The sequence below is a fragment of the Hippopotamus amphibius genome, chromosome 5, assembly GCF_030028045.1.
Source record: "Hippopotamus amphibius kiboko isolate mHipAmp2 chromosome 5, mHipAmp2.hap2, whole genome shotgun sequence".
Taxonomy (NCBI): domain Eukaryota; kingdom Metazoa; phylum Chordata; class Mammalia; order Artiodactyla; family Hippopotamidae; genus Hippopotamus; species Hippopotamus amphibius.
In genome coordinates this window covers 155,450,088-155,469,554 of record NC_080190.1, presented here as the reverse complement: position 1 = coordinate 155,469,554, position 19,467 = coordinate 155,450,088, and the positions used below count along the sequence as shown (strand labels likewise).

General features: G+C 41.7%; 1 protein-coding gene across 1 annotated transcript in view; it reads right to left on the bottom strand.

Annotated features, from left to right (window-relative positions):
• The window catches only part of DEPTOR (DEP domain containing MTOR interacting protein), a 128,953-nt gene that overhangs the window by 47,018 nt on the left and 62,468 nt on the right, over positions 1 to 19,467 (bottom strand). Inside the window, exon 4 of the mRNA XM_057734078.1 lies at positions 16,369 to 16,547. Within this exon, the coding sequence (XP_057590061.1) occupies positions 16,369 to 16,547 (179 nt within the window). The remainder of the gene's footprint in view (positions 1 to 16,368; positions 16,548 to 19,467) is intronic.

Here is a 19,467-nt window from a genome sequence, read left to right as displayed (position 1 = left end):
CACCAGGACATCCCACAGCAGTAAAGGCAGGCGTGGCTCACCACTTCGCCCAGTGTACAATGGTGGGTGAAGGAGTTTTCTGGGCCATCAAGGATGTCACTCCATCCTACCACTGGCTCCATTTCCTCTTGCTTTCTTTTTTATGTGAGGGTGAGTCAAAAATTATCCGCACCCCTGTTATATTAAAACTTCTGTTGACCACACTGTCTTATCCGTGCTTTCTGTTGAAGGCTACTGTCTCCCCAGTCACTGCTGTACAGGTGTGAACATGTTATATCAGTTCATTTGTAACTGTGGTGCGAGCAAAAATGGATGCCCCACTTGTGATCTGCACGCAAGAAGAGTAGCGTGCAGTGATTCGTTTTTTTTTGTGGTCTGAGGGTGTACACGGCTGCACACTTCTGCCCACACTGTGGACACTCTGCAAAAACTTCGTTTTGAGGTGTTAAAGCATCCTCCCTATAGGCCTGATCTTGCTCCATTGGACTTTCACCTGTCTGGTCCCCTGAAAGCAGCCCTACGAGGATGTAGATTCACTTCTGATAAAAAAGTGAAGACAGTGGTGCATTTGTGCCTCGCAGCTCAGCCTAAAACATTTTTTTAGTGAGGAAGTACCAAAGCTTGTGGACAAATGGCCAAAGTGTATTGAAAAGCAAGGAGATTGTGTCAAAAAATGATGTATTTGTCTTTTCTAAAAGTTAATTAAAATAAATTCTACAGCCAGAGTGTGGATAATTTTTGACTCACCTGCGTATCCTACCAATCCCTATACCTCCTCCTGAAAGGACGTTAGCACCTGCAGGCATTGCTTAAGAGGACAAACTTCAAGGATTAAGAGGTGGCAGATCTAGTCCTCAGACAGTATTTCTAAAAGGCAAACAAATTCTGCCTATGAAAATGCTGCACTGCCCCTGCCAACAAAAGTTTTCAGTTGTTTCACACGTCCAGGGGTGGATTAGCACTCTTTTTGTCTCCCTGTGCCTGCTAGATCACAGTCCTACAGAGTGCAAGCACTTCATGTCACTTAGTATGCTGCATATCAAAAAAAAATTGTCAAGACCAAAAAAAAATGAATATCATACTTTTTAAATCGTGTCTGTTGGAAAATATGAATTGAGCATTAATTACAATAGAAGATGAAAGTTATTCTTTAAAGAAAATCTAAACTGTACTTATGGGACTTTCCTGGTGGCACAGTGGTTAAGAATCTGCCTGCCAATGCAGGGGACACAAGTTTGATCCCTGGTCTGGGAAGATCCCACATGCCATGGAGCAACTAAGCCCATGCGCCACAGTTACTGAGCCTGCGCTCTAGAGCCCACAAGCCACAACTACTGAGCCTACATGCCGCAACTACTGAAGCCCAGGCACCTTAGAGCCTGTGCTCCACAACAAGAGAAGCCACCGCAATGAGAGGCCTGTGCACCACAATGAAGAGTGGCCTCCACTTGCCACAACTAGAGAAAGCCCGTGTGCAGCAATGAAGACCCAATGCAGCCAAAAATAAACAAAAAAAATTTAAAAATAATAAAATAAAAATAAACATAAAAATTAAAAAACTGTACTTAAAGCCAAAACTACCCATCTCAAACCATTCTAAAGGATGCAGGAGTTGAAAGAGCTCTGTTTTCCAAAGCAGCACAAGTCCTTGATTGGAGAAGGTTAAGCAACTGTGTTTAAGTGCTTCTACCACACAAGGACAGTTAGGTGCTTGGGATACAAAACTGTTCAAAAGGCAATAACAGCAGTGAGTCAGAGAACTAAAATTATTACTTCCTGATACTGACACATTAAGAAGAGGATATGAAGGCAGGAAATTGATTTCAGGGCATAAAGTTCTATGAACTATTACTAAAACAAAACACTTCACATACACAAAGTTAGAACCCAATTACACTTATTTAATTGATCGAAGGGAGAAAAGGAGACGGAAAAGAGGAAAAAGGATCCAAGTAACTTTCATAAGATCGAAGAAAATAAGGAAATCCAAGCATGACATTGTGATTGTACAGGTTTCTGCTGCTTCTGTGTCTTACTGCCAGAAGAGTAAAGGTAATAAACAGATGGAAGGTCAAATTATATTTTATTCTTCTCTATGCATCTTTAATAGCTGGGTGCATTCCAAAGACTAGAACCTCGTGTTGTTAGTGATGAAATTCAGAACAAAGGGTATGTTTTTCAAAGACGAGGTTGTTTTTCAGAGACTAATTCATATTATAAGTGCAGAGAGGTCTGAAAACAAATTTATTTTGTCTGGCAAATGGAATCCTTCACATACATAATTCAATGAAAGAAATGTGTAACTCTGTTCCTTTGGAATCGCTGGCATAAACTTATTTTTAAGAGTATATATTCAGCATAGAGTATGTGTAAGATATTGTTTAAGGCCAGCAATGGATGAGGCCATTAAACTTATATTAATCTCTACCCACCAAGGTATCTGCTAATGAGTATACATTGATGATAATGCGGGTAGCTATCAGCTGACATTTGCTAAGTTGATACACTGTGCCACTCTCTGGGCTAAGCACCCGGCTTGATTATATCATTCAGTTCTCAAAGCAGCAGAGAGCGCTATTATAATTATTTGTATTTTACAGATGAGGTTACACAAGGTCAACCTTCCCAAGGTCCCGCAGTAATTAACTGAAAAATCTAAGACAGAAACATTGACATTAACTCCAAGACTCCATCCCTTAATCTCCTCACTAGACTGTCTCCTACTCCATAATAATGCCAAATGAAGAGGCAGATGAGCTTACAAACACAAGAAAACAGTCTGCTCTTCCTTCCTTTATTCTTGTCGCCAGGTAACAGATGACAATTTGGCTGGGTATGTTTTCTACAAATTTCTTCACTAGGGTAAAATGTTGATTACCTTGGAATTGCTTATTAAAAGGACAAAGCGACAGCATGGTAAACACCGCTCTGCCTACAGATGGTTCTGGGTTGCACACTGGCTTCATTCTTTACTAAGTTACTTAATGTCCCTGAACTTCAATTTTATTCCTCCATAAAATGAGTTGAAGAAGTAATGAAACAACATAGGTAAAAGGCTTATTAGAGTTTTTCATCCACAGAGGCATTCAATTAATGTTAGCCATATGTGGGTTTCCAACTGAGGGCTCACCCAGGTGTCAGTACCAAAAGGATACCTTTCCTAATCCTTTTCAGACTTCACCTGTGTAGGGGAAGAGTCTGGAAGCAATTCTAGTTGGTCTGGGGAAAAAGGAGGCATTCTGCCTAAACCAGATAAATTCAGCACAGCCAACAACATAGAGAAGTACATCCAATGTGATGCTCGAGTATCAGAATCAATCCTGCTCAAAAACCACTAGGTGTGAAAGCCCACTAAAGCCTTATTCCCAGATGACATCTTCTTACCATTCCCAGAAAGGTTACTGTATAACCTGTGGGTGCTTTATGGTATAGTAATTTATCAGGTGTTTCATATGAGGCTGGAGAGAAGTAGGACCCTTGAAGGAAAAGGCAGCAGATGTTCAGAAAAGGAGGATATCAGTGGTGAGATTTAGCAGTTTTTTTTTTTAAACTGTCTCCATGTATTTTCTGTATTATTTATACTTGTACACACCTTTTCTTAAACAAAAGAAGGAAGACAGAAAACATAGGAAACACCTCACTTTTTTTCCCAATAAACTTTATGTTTTAAAATAATTTTAGATTTATAAAAAAATTTGTAAAGATAGTACAGACAGTTCCCATATACCCTTCACCCAGAATCCCCTGATGGTAATATAACCATGGTACATGGGTCAAAATTAAGACATTACCCCTGGTACACCCACCTGCTTTAAATCTAGCTTAGAGCTACCAAAAACTCAGTGTGAGGACACAGGAAGCCCATGTTCCTTGGAAGCCCATATTTCAGAGAGAAGGTCACTTAGTTACTTAATGAAAAAGACATTTGTCCTTGTGGCTGACAATGCTAGCTGCTTGTCCAAAAAGCCATTCTCCCTCTCTTCCTCCTTTATTATTTGTACAGGTGGCAGTGTGCCCAGCTAACAGCATTAGATTCACTGATTGCCTTCCTGCGAGGGGAGACCATGTGACACAGATCTGGCCCATGTAATGTAGGTAGAAATCTCTGGAAGAGGTAACTCTTCCTAAATCAAGAGGAAACTCTCTGTTCAAGCAGGCATTACCACATTTTCTCTTATTTGTAGCAAAACACAATCCTGTTATTGTTACAAACTCAGATCTGGAGACTGAAATCAAAGGCTTAAAAAACAAACACTTTCTGTTTATCTGCAGCCCACACCTTGTAACAAACTATGCTTGACTCAGAAGCCAAGAGTGATTAGACAGAAAGTCTTTACAGGCAGAAGGTATGCCTTCCAGCAACTCGGCTCTGATTCCCTGCTGACGGAACTGGGTATGGACAGTCCCTGGGTCTCAATGTTTCCATGTGCAGAAAAGAAATTATAATCATTTCTTTTATTCAAAGCAAGTGAAATTAACGAACATATGGGACTGGGAGACTGGGATTGCCATATATACATTACTAATAAGAAAAAATATCAAATTGTACACTTTAAGTATATGCAGTTTATTGCATGTCAACTGTATCTCAATAAAAGTTCTGCTGTCAGCAAAAATCCAAAGGATCCCATAACAAAGACTAGGAATTTAAGAAAGTGCTCCTGAATTTTGGGTGGTATACTAGATAAGCCCGTTCTGAGCAAAAAGAGAACTGCTGAGTTCAGATCCAGTCCAAACCATCGCAGTCAACGATTTCTAACTTGTGGAAATAGTAAAAATATTTAATCAAAGGAAATATTTTAAAAATCAGAGAAAAAAGAAAACATGACTGTGAAATCACTGAGCTAAAGAAGAAAGAAGAGGGACTTCCCTGACAGTCCAGTGGTTAATACACAGCACTTCCACTGCAGGAGGCACGGGTTCATTCCCTGGTCAGGGAACTAAGATCCTGCATGCTGTGCAGCCAAAAAATAGAAAAAAAGAAAGAAAGAAAGAAAGAAGGAAAGAAGGAAAGAAGGAAAGAAGGAAGGAAGGAAGGAAGGAAGGAAAGGAAGGAAGGAAGGAAGGAAGGAAGGAGAAAAAGAAAAGAATTGTTGTCATCCCAGAAACTTGTGTGGGTGGCAGCCAGGTTTACTTGGGTGTCCAAACTGGCACAGGAAAATAGATATATAAGGGGCTTTCTCAACAGAAACTTTCAGGCATTACAGCTGTCGGGACACAAGGATCTCTGAGCTAAGAGGCTGAAAAATGGCATACACACTCACTGGGACACCACCCTACTCTGTGCTGGTTTCAAAAATGTCTAGAGTTGTGCTCTCCAGAATGGCTGACAAGCACTTGAAAGGTGGCAAGTCTGAATTGAGAGGAGCTGTAAGTGTAAAACATGCACTGGATTTGGAAGACTGAATATGGAAAAAAAAAAAAAGAATGTAAAATAGCTGCTTGCTATTCTCCATACTGATTATATTCTGAAATAATATTTTGGAGATAAATGAGTTATATATTATTAAGGTTCATTTCACCTGTTTCTTTCCACTTTTTTCACTGCAGCTATTAGAAAATTTAAAATTATGTGTATGGACTGTACTTGTAGCTTACATCCTATTCCCACTGGAAATAAGATCGGTCTAGAGGCTGGCATCTCACAGGAACAGAACACCTAGCCAGCAAACGAGTTCATCCCTTTAAGTGTTGCACTTTGAGAGCCATTTGTCCTAAAAGCTAACTCTTATCCTGAGCTCCTGACAGCCAGGTGGTCAAAAGTTGTTGTGACTGCTGTCTGCTTTTTTTTTTTTTCCTCACAGTATCTCCCCATCCTATTTCCTTCATTTTGATGAGAAAGTACATTATGTTCCCACTTGATAGGAATCCTTGCTTGAAGTTATGTTCTCAGTAACTGTGGAAGAGGACTTCAGAGAGACAGGAGTGGTTTGCCAGTGGCCAAAACCAATACCCAGTCCCCCTCCTTTGGCCTGGTGGCTTGGGTCATTTCCAATCAGACTCAAACCCGGGTGACAGCTGAGGGAGTGCCTAAAATCAAATAGAAAGAATATAGACCCTGATATGCAAGCCTTCCTCAGGAGGAAGGAGAGGGGAGGGGGTGGGCACCTTTATGGGTCAAATGTCATTACTGGGACAGAGAAGAAAGTGAAGGGGAGCTTTTCAGAATAAAGTTAGATAAAATGTTAGAGACTTTAAACTGTTACGTCGATTTAAAAATAACATAAACAATTTTACAAAAAGATTACTCTCCAAATTAGATTAAAATTGGTTATAAATATTAATAAAAATATTTTTCCAACTGTAATAAGGATGTGTGTGTGTGTATGTGTGTGTATTCCCTTCTTAAATTTTAACTTAATACTGTTGCATAGTCACATCAATCAGAGTTTACATATGACCAGTTTGGTTTGTTTTGTTTTTACAATATTGTTAGTCTCAGGCATACAGCAAAGTGATTCAGTCATACATTTTTTTTTTCAGATTCTTTTCCATTATAGGTTATTACAAGATATTGAATATAGTTTCCTGTGCTATACAGAAAATCTTTATTGTTTATCTACTTTATATACAGTGGTGTGTATCTGTTAATCCTACACTTCTAATTTATCCTTCACCCTCCTGACCCCTTCCCTCTCTGGTAACCATAAGTCTGTTCTCTATATCTGTGAGTCTGTTTCTGTTTTGTAAACAATTTCATTTGTATTATTTTTTAGATTCCACATATGAGTGACATTCCATAATATTTGTCTTTCTCTGTCTGACTTCCTTCAGTTAGCACAATAATCTCTGGGTCCATACATGTTGCTGTAAATGGCAACATTTCATCCTTTTTATGGCTGAATAACATTCCATTGTGTATATATGTACCACATCTTCTTTATTCATTCATCTGTCAATGGACATTTAGGTTGCTTCCATGTCTTGGCTATTGTAAATAGTGCTGCTATGAACATCAATGTGCCTGTATCTTTTCAAATTAGAGTTTTCATCTTTTCTGGATATATGCTCAGGAGTGAGATTGCTGGATCACATGGTAACTCTTCGTTTAAGGAACCTTCATACTGTTTTCAACAGTGGCTGCACCAATTTACATTCCCAGAGTGTAGGAGGGTTCCCTTTTCTCCACATCCTCTTCAGCATTTATTTGTAGACTTTTTGGTGATGGCCATTCTGACCAGTGTGAGGTGAAACCACTGTAGTTTTACATATGGTCAGTTTTATAACTAGTAATCACTCCATAGTATCAACAGACTTGAGCTTGTTTATTCATTCCTGGCTGAAGAGGGAAGGAGGGAACAGGGAGGAAGTGGATAAAAAGAAGGAGTGTTTCCAAAGAACTATAGGCCCGAACACAAAAGACAACCCAGGGACTTCCTAGGTGGTGCAGTGGTTAAGAATCCACCTGCCAATGCAGGGGACACTGGTTCGATCCCTGCCCTAGGAAGATACCATATGCTAACTAAGCCCATGTGCCACAACTATTGAGCCTGCACTCTAGAGCCAATGAGCCAGAACTAATGAGCCCATGTGCCATAACTACTGAAGCCCATGCGCCTAGAGCCCATGTTCCACAACAAGAGAGGCCACCACAATGAGAAGCCCGTGCACCACAACGAAGAGTAGCCCCTGTTCAGCACAACTAGAGAAAGCCCGTGTGCAGCAATGAAGACCCAACACAGTCAATAAACAAACTAATTAATTAATTAAAAAAAAAAAAGACAACCCAGACACACTGTCTGAGACAAATGTATCAGCTAAGAAAAACTGAGTTAAAGTGAGTGGCTAAGAATCTAGAGCCATAAGTGGCAGGTGGGAGATTTTCTAGAGGAAGTACTATGAGAGACCTCAGCATGGCAAAGATGAAATGGCTGTGGGAAAAATCATAATTGCTCAAGGAGAGCCTGGGTCCCACACAGGAATCCCTGCCCAAATCCCTCAGCCTCCCAGCTGAGAAGGGAACACCCTGAAGATTGACGCAGGGTCAGAGCTAGAAAAAAGGTCTGTGATTGGAAAGAGAACGGAGGCAGTTTAGTCCTTAAAGGAGAACCTCTTAACTTTTTGCCCCCCTACCACCACAACTTCCCCTTGAGGGCTGTGGTCAAGCTTATGTCTCTCAGTAACCAGGACTGAACACCACACTGCTTCACGACCAGAAGGAGAGGAAAGGCGCACATCTGAATCAGTAGTCTGGGCTGTCCAATCCACCCAGGAGATCCTGATATGTTGATTTTTGTCTTTTGTTTTAATATTTATTTATTTATTTATTGGCTGTGTCGGGTGGGTTTTAGTTATGACATGCAGGATCTTTTGCTGTGGCGCACGGGTACTTTGTTGCAGCACATAGGCTTCTCTCTAAATGTGGTCCATGGACTTAGTTGCCCCGTGGCATGTGGGATCTTAGTATCCTGACAGGGATCAAACCGGCATCCCCTGCATTGCAAGATGGATTCTTAACCACTGGACCACCAGGGAAGTCCCTGATATGTTGTTCTTTTAATAAACCCAGCCTCCATGTCCCTCCAAACATGACCACTGAAAACCCAGGTGAGTCCTTAATGCACCACATAAGGCCAGCCTGAGTACTTAATAGGAGATTGCATACTTTCACAAACTTCAACTGCACAGAGACTGTGCATATATTTTAAGGCTTCCTTGTGCTGCTGTGAAAACATCACATTTGGGCAAACTGAAGACCACGTGCTCTAGGGGCCACTGGCCCACAAGCTGTCAGGAGTGAGGCAGGAGTCAGTAGGGGGCCAGGCTTGAGAGCCAAACACAGTCTGTATCTAGAGGATCAGTTTCTGGGCACCTGACAAAAGCTATACCAATGTCAACTAAGGAAAGAAATATTTACAGTTATGACACTGTTCACAAAAGACCTCTGTTCTTTGTGCATAACATCCTTCTTTTGGAAGATTATATAAGATGAGGCATCTCTTACTCCCTTCATACTTTCTAAAGGTCAAGCCTTATTGTAGCTACAGACCTGTCGTCCTTGAACAAAACCAACACTATATTGTGTGCCAAAGTATTAGCCCGTGACTTTACCAAGAAACCTTGTTCCCCTCTGTTTGCACTGCAACAGCAGGCTGGCTGTGTCCATTTTTCTTCCTGCTTCATATTCAGCTATAATAAAAAGTAAAACAGAGCCAAAACTTATCACAGGGCACAGCAGGAAAATCCCCAGAAATTTTAAATTAAGGAAAAAGTTATAGCCAATAACGGCCCCTGATAAAGATGATGCTTGAGATATTCATTATCGAAAGTAGACTGAGAAAATAGTCTACCCAATCTTTATTTTCTTCTATTCAGAGTTCAACATTCAGGAACCACGAATGATGACACTCACTGCCAAGGCCTCAACATTGTTCTCTAAAGCCACAGGGATAATATCAAGTGAATTGATTTGGGGGGAGGATTAAGTGAACTCATAGCAGTAAAGGACAGCCTGTCTGTTGCTTTTGCCTGTCCAGCCTGCCTTGTGGTAACAGAACTTTAAAAAAAAATTTTTGGGGGGGAGTGGGAGGGGGTCAGGGGGAAAAATGTCCCCCCACCACTTGGTGAGTCTGTCAGTCAAAGGGCCCTGACCATCCAGGGGGCAAGAGGTAGGCATGTGACCCACACTCAGCCAAGCAGAGCTGCTCTCCAGAGTTTAGCTTCTGCAGAGGGGAACAGCATAGGCAGCAAATAGGTAGCGCTGGTTTCTCAGCTGGAGGCGTCTGGGAGAGACTGCCCTTCACTCTGAGTTCCTGGCAACTGGATCCCTAAGAGCTGCTCCAGTTCTCCAGGAAGCCTGGCTTTTCAGTGTCTTAACTATTAGCTAGCTCTGCCCCATAGTTGAAGCAAATGATGACGGAGGCTGCTTATATTCAAAGAACTCTAGCTGGTATAAATACCCAGCACGGTGCCTGGCAAACGGCAAATCCTCAAAAAGTGGGCACTACTGTCACTCATTCGTTGAACACATTTTTTACTGAATAGCTAACATATAAATGCCAGACCATGGGGGATACAGAGGTGAGAAAATAAATTTTTTTTTTTTTTTTTTTTTTTGGCTGCACGCAGCAGCATGCAGGATCTTAGTTCCTACACCAGGGATTCTATCAGTGCCCCCTGCAGTGGAAGCTCGGAGTCCTAACCACTGGACGGCCAGGGAAGTCCCAGAAAACAAATTCTTTGTCCTCAAAGCATTTACATTCCAGTTAAGTGTAAAGAAAGACTAAGATACTGGGTACCATCTACAATGGAAAAAATCTTCATTTTGTTGGTGGCAAGGAGTTATCAAAAGCAAAAGTAAGAGAACGTGAGTAGGACAGTCCTGATGGAGAGGAAGAAAGAGCAGGCAAGCAAGGGTCGTTGCCATTGACAAAGACTCTCTCCTTGTCCAGACTTAGGTTTCAGGCCTTGACTTTGGCCTCTATCCCTGTGGTAAAAGAACTTTCAAAACAATTCTGCCGACGGGGGGGGGTGGGGGTGGGGGGGACCCCTCCCCCACTTGTGAGTGTCAGTCAAAGGGCCCTGATCATCCAGGGTCAAGAGGCAGGCATGTGACTCGGCCAGATTTGACCTACCTAGCCCAGTCTCAGCAAAGAATCCTGCTCAGTCAGGATCCCCCCAGTAGGGATACCTGATCACTTGATATTTGATCAAGTTCCTCATCCTCCATCTTTGATGTCTAAGTCCCTGGCCACAGAATCTCTCTATCCTTGGTGTCTCCCATTAATGTAAATTTCCAACCACTGACACCCCCCCGCCCTGTTCCATGACTATAAATCCCCACTTGTTCTTGCTGTACTTGGAGCTGAGCCCCATTTTCCTCCCCTGCTACAATACTCCTACTGCAGGGGAATAGGAATATTGTCGTCTTAAAGTCTTCCTTACCGTCTTAACAAGTGTCAGAATAACTTTATTCTGTAATATTATATGGTCTTGGGCAAGTTGCAGTCTTGCCTTTAGCCTCCTCAATCATCAGCGCCTTTTTTCTTCCTTCCTCCCATCCTTCCCTCCCTCCCTCTCTCTTTTGCTTTGGTTAGCTATTACAGACTGGGCTGAACTCTGTCAAGTGCTCTTAATTACTGAGAAGATGGGGTTAATTCCTGTCTGGATCTGACATCTAGCTTCCTTTGCAGAAGATCCCAAGCTCTCTCTTCATGAGTACCAGGGAGCATGTCTCAGCTGCTGTCTTCCACTGGAGACTGGGATCACCAAAACTACCATCGAGCAGCTGGGAGGATTAAAAATATAGTACATGGAAAACTGCTTTGTGTGTTGCAAAATGTTATATAAATATATTTTTCAAAAACAAAAGAAAAAGAAAGAGGACTTGATGAAGTGTTGAAATTGTTAAAGCGCTCTGACTAAATCTTTATAAGAGGAAATTATATGCCTGGACACAGCAGCGGTACCCTGATTACCCAGGGTCAGCTGCTGCAGCTGTGAGCAATTTACCCACGTGACTCTCTGCTGTCTATCACCCTCCATTTAAGGATAAGATAGCTGGAGAGCAGCTCAAGCAGTTGAGGGAGATATTTATGCGAGTAAAGAAATGTGTTCATCACATTTGCAAAGGTCACGCAAAAATCTCAAGGTACTCGGTCATTGTTTGCAAAGAAGGAACCTTGTAATATTTTATGAGCTAACAATTATTATAGCTGCAATATCTGACAGGCTGTGTGAGCTGATGCAATGAAAGTTGAGAATTTTTTTCCTCATCTAGTGGAGCTTATAATTAGCATCCAATCTTCTTTAGTGATTAAGAGCCAGATTGCCTTGATGTGAATCCTGAATCTACCATTTACTAGCTCTTGTCTTCACCAAGTTACTTAACCTCATTTTAAACATGAGAATTATTAAATGAGTATATGAGTAGAGCGATTACAACAGTGTCTGGCACATAGTAGGGACTCTGTACATCTCAACTGTTATTTGGGATTGATCAGATCAAGTACAATAGCTGGCATTTGAAGGCCATAACAGGTAGACTCTCCTAAAAGCTTTTGCCCACCGTTATTATTTAATTCTCACAGTAGCTCTGTGCAGGAAAGAGTTACCACAGCAGCCCTGAAACAGAAAGGCCTGCTTGTGGGGCTGGCCCATGGCTAGCTTCTGGGAACTTGGCTTTTGGAAGGTTCCCTATGTTACCATCTGATAAGGCAACTTTGCTTACCTGGGGCACTGAATTCTGCTGTACCAGCCTGCCTAGATTGTTTGCACAAACACCATGATTGATGGAAAATACATGCTTTCCTTCTGAGAGTCTGGAAGGCTGGTAGTGTGGCTGCCTGGGCAGGCAGAGTATAACTCTATGAGCAGCCCCCAATAAAAATCTTGCCTTCTGAGTTTCAAGTGGGCTTCCCTGGGCAAAGATATTCCACACATGTTACTGCATGTCCCTGCTGGAGGAAGGAACCAGTTCTGCGTGGCCCTGGGAGGGAGAACAGAAGAAGCCTGCACCTGAATTTCTCCAGGCAACACCCAATGTGTCTTTTTCCCTTGCTGATCCTTCTCTGTGTCTTTTTAACATTCAAAAATCTTAGCCACAAGTCCAATCATATGCTGAGTCTTTCTAGTACATGTGTGCAGTCCTAGGACTTCAAAAAACAAAACCAAAAACCCAACCAACCAAACAAAATTCTCAGAGGTATATAATTTGACTTTAATAAATTTTAAAACCTGAGGAATGGAAGAGTTGAGATGTCGACAAGGTCACACAGTAGGTGAAGGAACTGGGATGTAAATCCTGTCTGTTTTCCTCCAAAGACCATGCATGTTCATTCCACAGTGCCGGGCAGCCACACCCGATCACATACATCCTGGACCAACGGAAACTCCTTTCTAAGGCACAATGCCTAGTAGCTACCGGTTAGCTATGCAACCTTGGAAAAATATCTTAAAGGCTTTGAATTCAAGATTTCTTCACTGTAAAACCGTAATAATGATAATAGCATTTTATAGATAGATAGATACACACATATACGTTTGCATGCAGGTTAATCACTCAGCTAACAAGTTCTGTCTTGATTATAGAGCACAATTCACCATTCAAAAATGAAGCTGGTTAGGATTTCATAAGTGGGTTTGATTTTTATGCCTCCTGGTTTCAAGCTAGGGAGCCACTTTTATCTAGCAACCTTTTGCTCAAAGCCTAGAGGCTGACTTTCTTTAATGTTTAACCTGTGAAATTAATTATTAGCTGGACAATTCAGAGCTCTGTTTAACACACTAGCTGGTATTTCTCATTAACTCTAACATACACATATGTGGTGGCCATATTTTCATGACTCCAAGTTAGGATCTGTGATCGAGCAATGAGTTGCTGTGCTGGGAAACTGCAGCTCCTTTGGAAACTCTGACTTCTGTATACAGAGAATATTCAAGCCTCCTAAAACCACGGAGAACAAACTTCTGTGGTTAAGATTTGCTATCAATAATTACTTTATCCTTTATGTCACAATGTTATGGGCATTTATATTTATAGCATTACCAAATTACACTGTAATTGAGGTATAATTACTCACTCTTTTGGAAATCATTTGGAAACAATTTGTGGCATCCTCTATCTTCTCTCTGAAGTCGAGACATACAGTATCAGTCAGTAAATGGTAGTATAAAAGGTTGGTTTTCTCTGGAACTGGGTATTACCAAGTTTTCTGTCTGGAGCAAAGATGACAGATCTAACGCTACCCCAAACACACCATTTTTCATGGTGGAAAGCCCCAGTCACTCCAACTGATTCTGAGTTCACACATTAGCAATAATATCCATTTGGCCATTACCATGTGAGTGGCCTCAGACAAATTACTTAACCTATTGGTGCCTTGGTTTCCTTATCTGTAAAATGGAGATAATAAAAATACCCTATAATTAATGGTACTACTTTGTACACTTAAAAAAAATTGTTAACAGAGTTCATCTCATGTTAGGCATTCTTACCACAATAAGATAAATTTAACAACAACAATTAGAATATCTGACTCAAAAGTTTAAGAGGTTTCAAACAAGTTAACATGTAAAATCACTAGAACAGTACCTGGGACGTGGTGTAAAAGAAGTAAACAAATAAAATATATCACACAACTTCAACTGCTCTCTAATTGCTTCAACATCCATTTTATAATCCCTACAAAACTGTAAGCTGTTTAAGGCCAGGAACATGCTGGCATTTTGCAATTCTAACCACCTTCCAAACCTCAATCAATAGCTCAGCAGTAGATACGTTAGACCATCAATAAACAGTTGTAAGTGTGATTATGGATCAAACAGGAGAAAACACCCCTAAAATATACTGAGTGGCTTGAGTGCCTCTGAAACCAATGCTTCTAGATCAGTGGCTTTCAAAATATTTGACCCCAATGCACAGTAACAATTTTTATGTTACAAATCAGTGCACACATGACTATGGCCATGTGTTTACAGAGCGTATACCTTACCGGAATAAACGTTTTGCAAAACAATCCTTGACTTTACTACATAAAATATGCTCTGAAATTTTCTATTCTAGTTAAATCCAACCCACTGCATCTCAAACTTTGAAAGTACATTCGGATCACTTGGGGTTATGCTAAAATGTAGATCAGATTCAGCAGGACGTGGGTAGGATCAGAGATCCTGCACTTCTGCCACATTCCCAGGTTACACTGTGGGTCCATGGACCACAGTTGGAGTAGCAAGACTCTAGTCTAGTATATTAAAAATTGTTTTTCTTGGTGGTTTTTTTTTTTAATTTTATTGAAGCATGGTTGATTTACAATGTTGTATTAATTTCTGCTGTACAGCAAAATGACTTAGTTATTTATACATTTCTTTTCATATTCCTTTCCATTATGGTTTATCACAGGATATTGAATATAGTTCCCTGTGCTAAAAAAAATTTTTTTTTAGCGCTGGAGGAATGGCTCTCTTTAAACTTATTTCACTAAACCCACAAAAGGGTTGCAATTTGCAGTCTGTAAAACACTGCTCCAAATAATTTCAAAAGGTTCTTTCAACTCTATAATTCCGTTGCTATCTCCCTAACCCTGGGATAGAAATGCTAGGACGGGGTAGAAGTAGGGGTGGGGAGTTTACAGCAAGAATGATTCAAGTATTACCTTTCACACTGACTCCTAGGCTGAAATGCTTATCTAGTGCCTAGCCCTTTCCTCACTGTTCTAAGCCTACGACCTTGCAGCTATATCAATAAACTGAGCACTTGTTAACAGCAGGGCATTGAACCAAGTGCTTTATATCTACCTCATTTACTCCTACAACCACCCTACGTAGATATGCCCATTTTACAGATGAGAAAAGGTAAGCAGCTAATAACTGATGGAGCTGGGATTCCAGAGCCTATGTTCTAGTGATCGGCAGCCTCATAAGAACTGAGATGGCTCCAGAGAGCCCTGCCTCTTGGTTATCACACCCTTGCATAGTCCTCTCTTATACTGAATAGGACTCACCTAGTAACCAACAGAGTATTGAAGAACGACAGTGTGTGACTTTCAAGTTAAAGGACATTGTGGCTGCTGTCTTGCATTCTCTTGGATCACTCCCTCTGGAAGAAGCCAGGTTGCCATGTCATGAGAATTCTCAGGCAGCCTTATGACGAAGTCCATAGAGCAATGGACAGAAGCTTCCTGCCAACAGCCAGCACCACAGAAGTGAGCCACTGTGGAATCAAATCCTCCAGGCTGTCAAGCCTTCAGATGACTTGTAACCCTGGCCAATGTCTTGACCACAACCTCATAAGAAGACCTCCAAGCCAGACCACCCAATAAGCCTCTCCCAAATTCCTGAGCCACAAAAACTATGTGATCATAAACATTTATTATTATTTTAAACCATTAAGTTTTACAGTAACTTCTTATTAGATAACTAATACAGTTCTTGAACAATATACTATATTGCATTATTATGATTCAGCTCTTAAAAAAAAAAAGTGAAAATCTGATGAAGGCCTTTTGGATACTTCTTTAGAGTGGCAGCCTGAACCATGGTTCAGTAAATTTGGATTCTCCCAGTGCAACCAACCTTGCGAGAGCCATCTATTTCCCAACCAGACTTGACTAGATGACCTGCTGTAGCCAGCTGCACATGAAGCTGTAATGTTAAATCACACCCGATCAGAAGTTTTCAGAGACACTGCAAGAATCTGCCTGCCTTCTCTAGCTTCTGCCCTCTTCTGTCAAAACAATATAGTCCAGAAGTGGATACTCCTTTAGTCTGAGTCCCAGAATGAGAAGTCATGAAGCACATAGCGGAATGGTGACAAGCCAAGCTGAGCCCAAGCAGAGGCACAGTTGACTTACAGAGCCATGAGTGAGAAATAAAAGCCTGTGATTGTAGCGTAAGATTTTAGGGTTTAGCCAAAGCTGAGCGTACACTCACCGTGCTGTATGATGCCGTGCTCCATCAGCCGGTGGCAAAGCTGTTCCGCCTCTTTCCTTGTGGTGGCCTCACCCTCCTGAACCAGCCAATCCAGGAATTCAGACGCCATGAAGGTGCGCTCATACTTGACCCCTTCCTCTTCCCTTGGCTGCAGGAGTGTGTTTTCAGGGCTCATCAACCTGGGAGGAAGAAAGAAAAGCAAATAAATAAACAAACCTACACTTACCAGCAGGGAGAGGAAGGAGAGGAGGGGAAAGACAGAGGTAGGGGGCTCAGAGGTACAAACTACCACGTATCAGATAAACAAGCTACAAGGATATATCGTCCAGCACAGGGAGTATAGACAGTGTTTGACAATAACTTTAAATGGAGTATAATCTATAACTATTTGAGATCACTGTGGTGTATACCCGAAGCTAATATAATATTGTAAATCAACTATACTTCAATTAAAAACAAGAAAGAAAAAAAACCTACACAAATGGAAAATTACTCATTTGAAATCCCACATCCTAGGCTTCTGTGAAGTATCACCGTAAGGTTGTCAGACAGACAGATGTGGCTGTCATGTGCGGCCCCAAATGTAACTGTTAAAAGAAGGATCTGTTTCAGAAGTGAACAAGATGCGTTTTTTTCCTGGTGATTAGAGAAAAACTGAAAATGCAATCCAAAACTCTAGCTTTAGCAAACTGTATTCAGTTTAGCCATCTTGAAAGGGAGTTACTGACCAAACTCCACCCTACTCTTCTAAAAGCATCTTGTATTTCTTTCCTAAAGGCATTATTCCTTTTCCTAGATCACTGGGCTAATAAGAAGACTACTTGCTATGGACTGAATGTGTCTTCCCAGAATTCACGTATTGAAACACTAAAGACCAATGTGATAGAATTTGGAGATGGGGCCTTTGGGAGATGATTATTTCTTGAGGGTGGAGCCCTGGTGGGGAGGAAGAAATTTTCCTCTACCTTTGTAGGTTCTTCTGGCTGGTCTAAGAATTATATTGACATGAGACTGATTAACAGGAGAAAATCACACAGAAGTTTAATAACGTGTACAGGGTAGAGACACAGGAAAACAATAACTCACCCAACTGGCCAAAACCCTCACTTTAAATACTACCTTCAGCTAACGACAAAAGAGGATGTTGGTTTAGGACTTCAAAGTAGAAGAAAGCAATTCATGAAGATGGAAAAGCCACCGTTTGGTAAATAAATGTTGTGGCACGCGGAGACAATGGAACACAAAGGGAAGTTTTAACAAACAGGCTTTGCTAGGTTCCTGCTTGTCTACACACCTAGCTCCTACCATAGTTATCTATGCTGATAGCTTCCTTCCTGGAACGGGTCCGCTATCTGAAATTTTTAGGCAGTTAGGTCGAAGGCCAAAGTTTCTTCCAGAGTCTTTTGGGCCTTGATTGTTTCCAGCTCGAAATTTACCAAAGAGACATGTTGGGGGTGGCAAATTCTGTTCCCCTACACACCCACGATGAGATTACTGTCCTTATAAGAAGGGACAGGAGAGAATTTGCTTCCTCTTTCTCTTGTGAGGATAATACAATGGGAAGACCTCTGCAAACTAAGGTGTCTTACCACACACCAAGTCTGCTGGCGCCTTGACCTTGGACTTCCCAGACTCCAGACTGTGAGAAATAAGGGTTTATTGTATAAGCCAACCAGTCTATAGTATTTTTGTCAAAGCTGCCTGAACTAAGACAGCTTTGTAAGTCACTCCTTTACAACCCCCCCAACCCCACACAGCTTGTCTCACACCTACCTTCCCGCACACTCTTCACTCCTCTAGCTTCTGTCTTTACTACACCTCCAAAGAGCTCCCAGTAGGGGCACAAGCACTCTCCCCTGTGTCCCTATATGGTGGACATCTTGTAGGTCCCCCATCTGGTTGACATTAATAGCATCTGATGCTACTGAGCACTCCCCCCAGCCAGAAGGATGTCACATACGGTACTCGTTTCCCTCTGTTCCTCCTTTTCTCAGTGGCCACTGTGGGTCGGCTCCTCCTCATCTCCGTGGACTTTAAAGGCTGGAATCCCTTGAGAGTCCGTTCCCCAAATATTTCTTTCTCATTCCATCGTCTCTCAGGCAAGTTCTTATATCCCCAGGGATTCTCAAATTTACATCACTCGGGCTTCCCAGGTAGCACAGTGGTTAAGAATCTGCCTGCCAGTGCAGGGGACAAGGGTTTGATCCCTGGTCGGGGAAGATCCCACATGCCGAGGAGCAACTAAGCCCGGGCGCCACAACTACTGAGTCCACGATCCGCAACTACGGAAGCCGGCATACCTAGAACCTGTGCACCGCAACAAAGAGTAGCCCCTGCTTCCCACAGCTAGAGAAAGCCCGTGGGCAGCAATGAAGACCCAACACAGCCAAAAATAATAAAAATAAATAAATAATAAAATAATTCTTAAACACAAACGAAGTGTTACATTTAACTAATCATGGTGCCTTCCTCAGGCCACGATGAATTAGTGCCAATAGCTATGGGGACTCCTCTGAGTCCTCTCCTCTCTTCCCAGAATCTTCAGAGTTCTACTATTTGGAAGCCATGGAAGGGGCACAGCCTTGGGAAGGGGGACACACGGGTGTCAAACACAGCTCTGCCACAAACTAATGACATGATTTTTCACTGCTGCAGTGTCCCCAAACTCATGTTAAGTGAGGAAGACAATACCCATTCTTCTGCCTTCACTGATTGCTATCATTAAAAACTGCTGTTAAAAAAAAGTTCTAAGTACATAAGTGTATATGCTTCTATATTTAAGAGTATTTATACTAAACTGATAAGAACAGATACCAGACTTGATCTTAGCCAAAAGGCCACAACGGCTGAGCCCGCATGCCACAACTACTGAAGCCCGCGTGCCTAGAGCCCATGCTCCACGACAAGAGAAGCCACTGCACTTAGAAGCCTGCGCACCGCAACAAGAGCAGCCCACGCTCACCACAACTAGAGAAAGCCCGCACGCCGCAAAGGAGACCCAATGCAGCAAAATAATACATACATACATACATACATAATTAAAAAATAAATAAATAAAAAATAGGTAAACAACACCTACTTGTATAGCACAGGGAACTC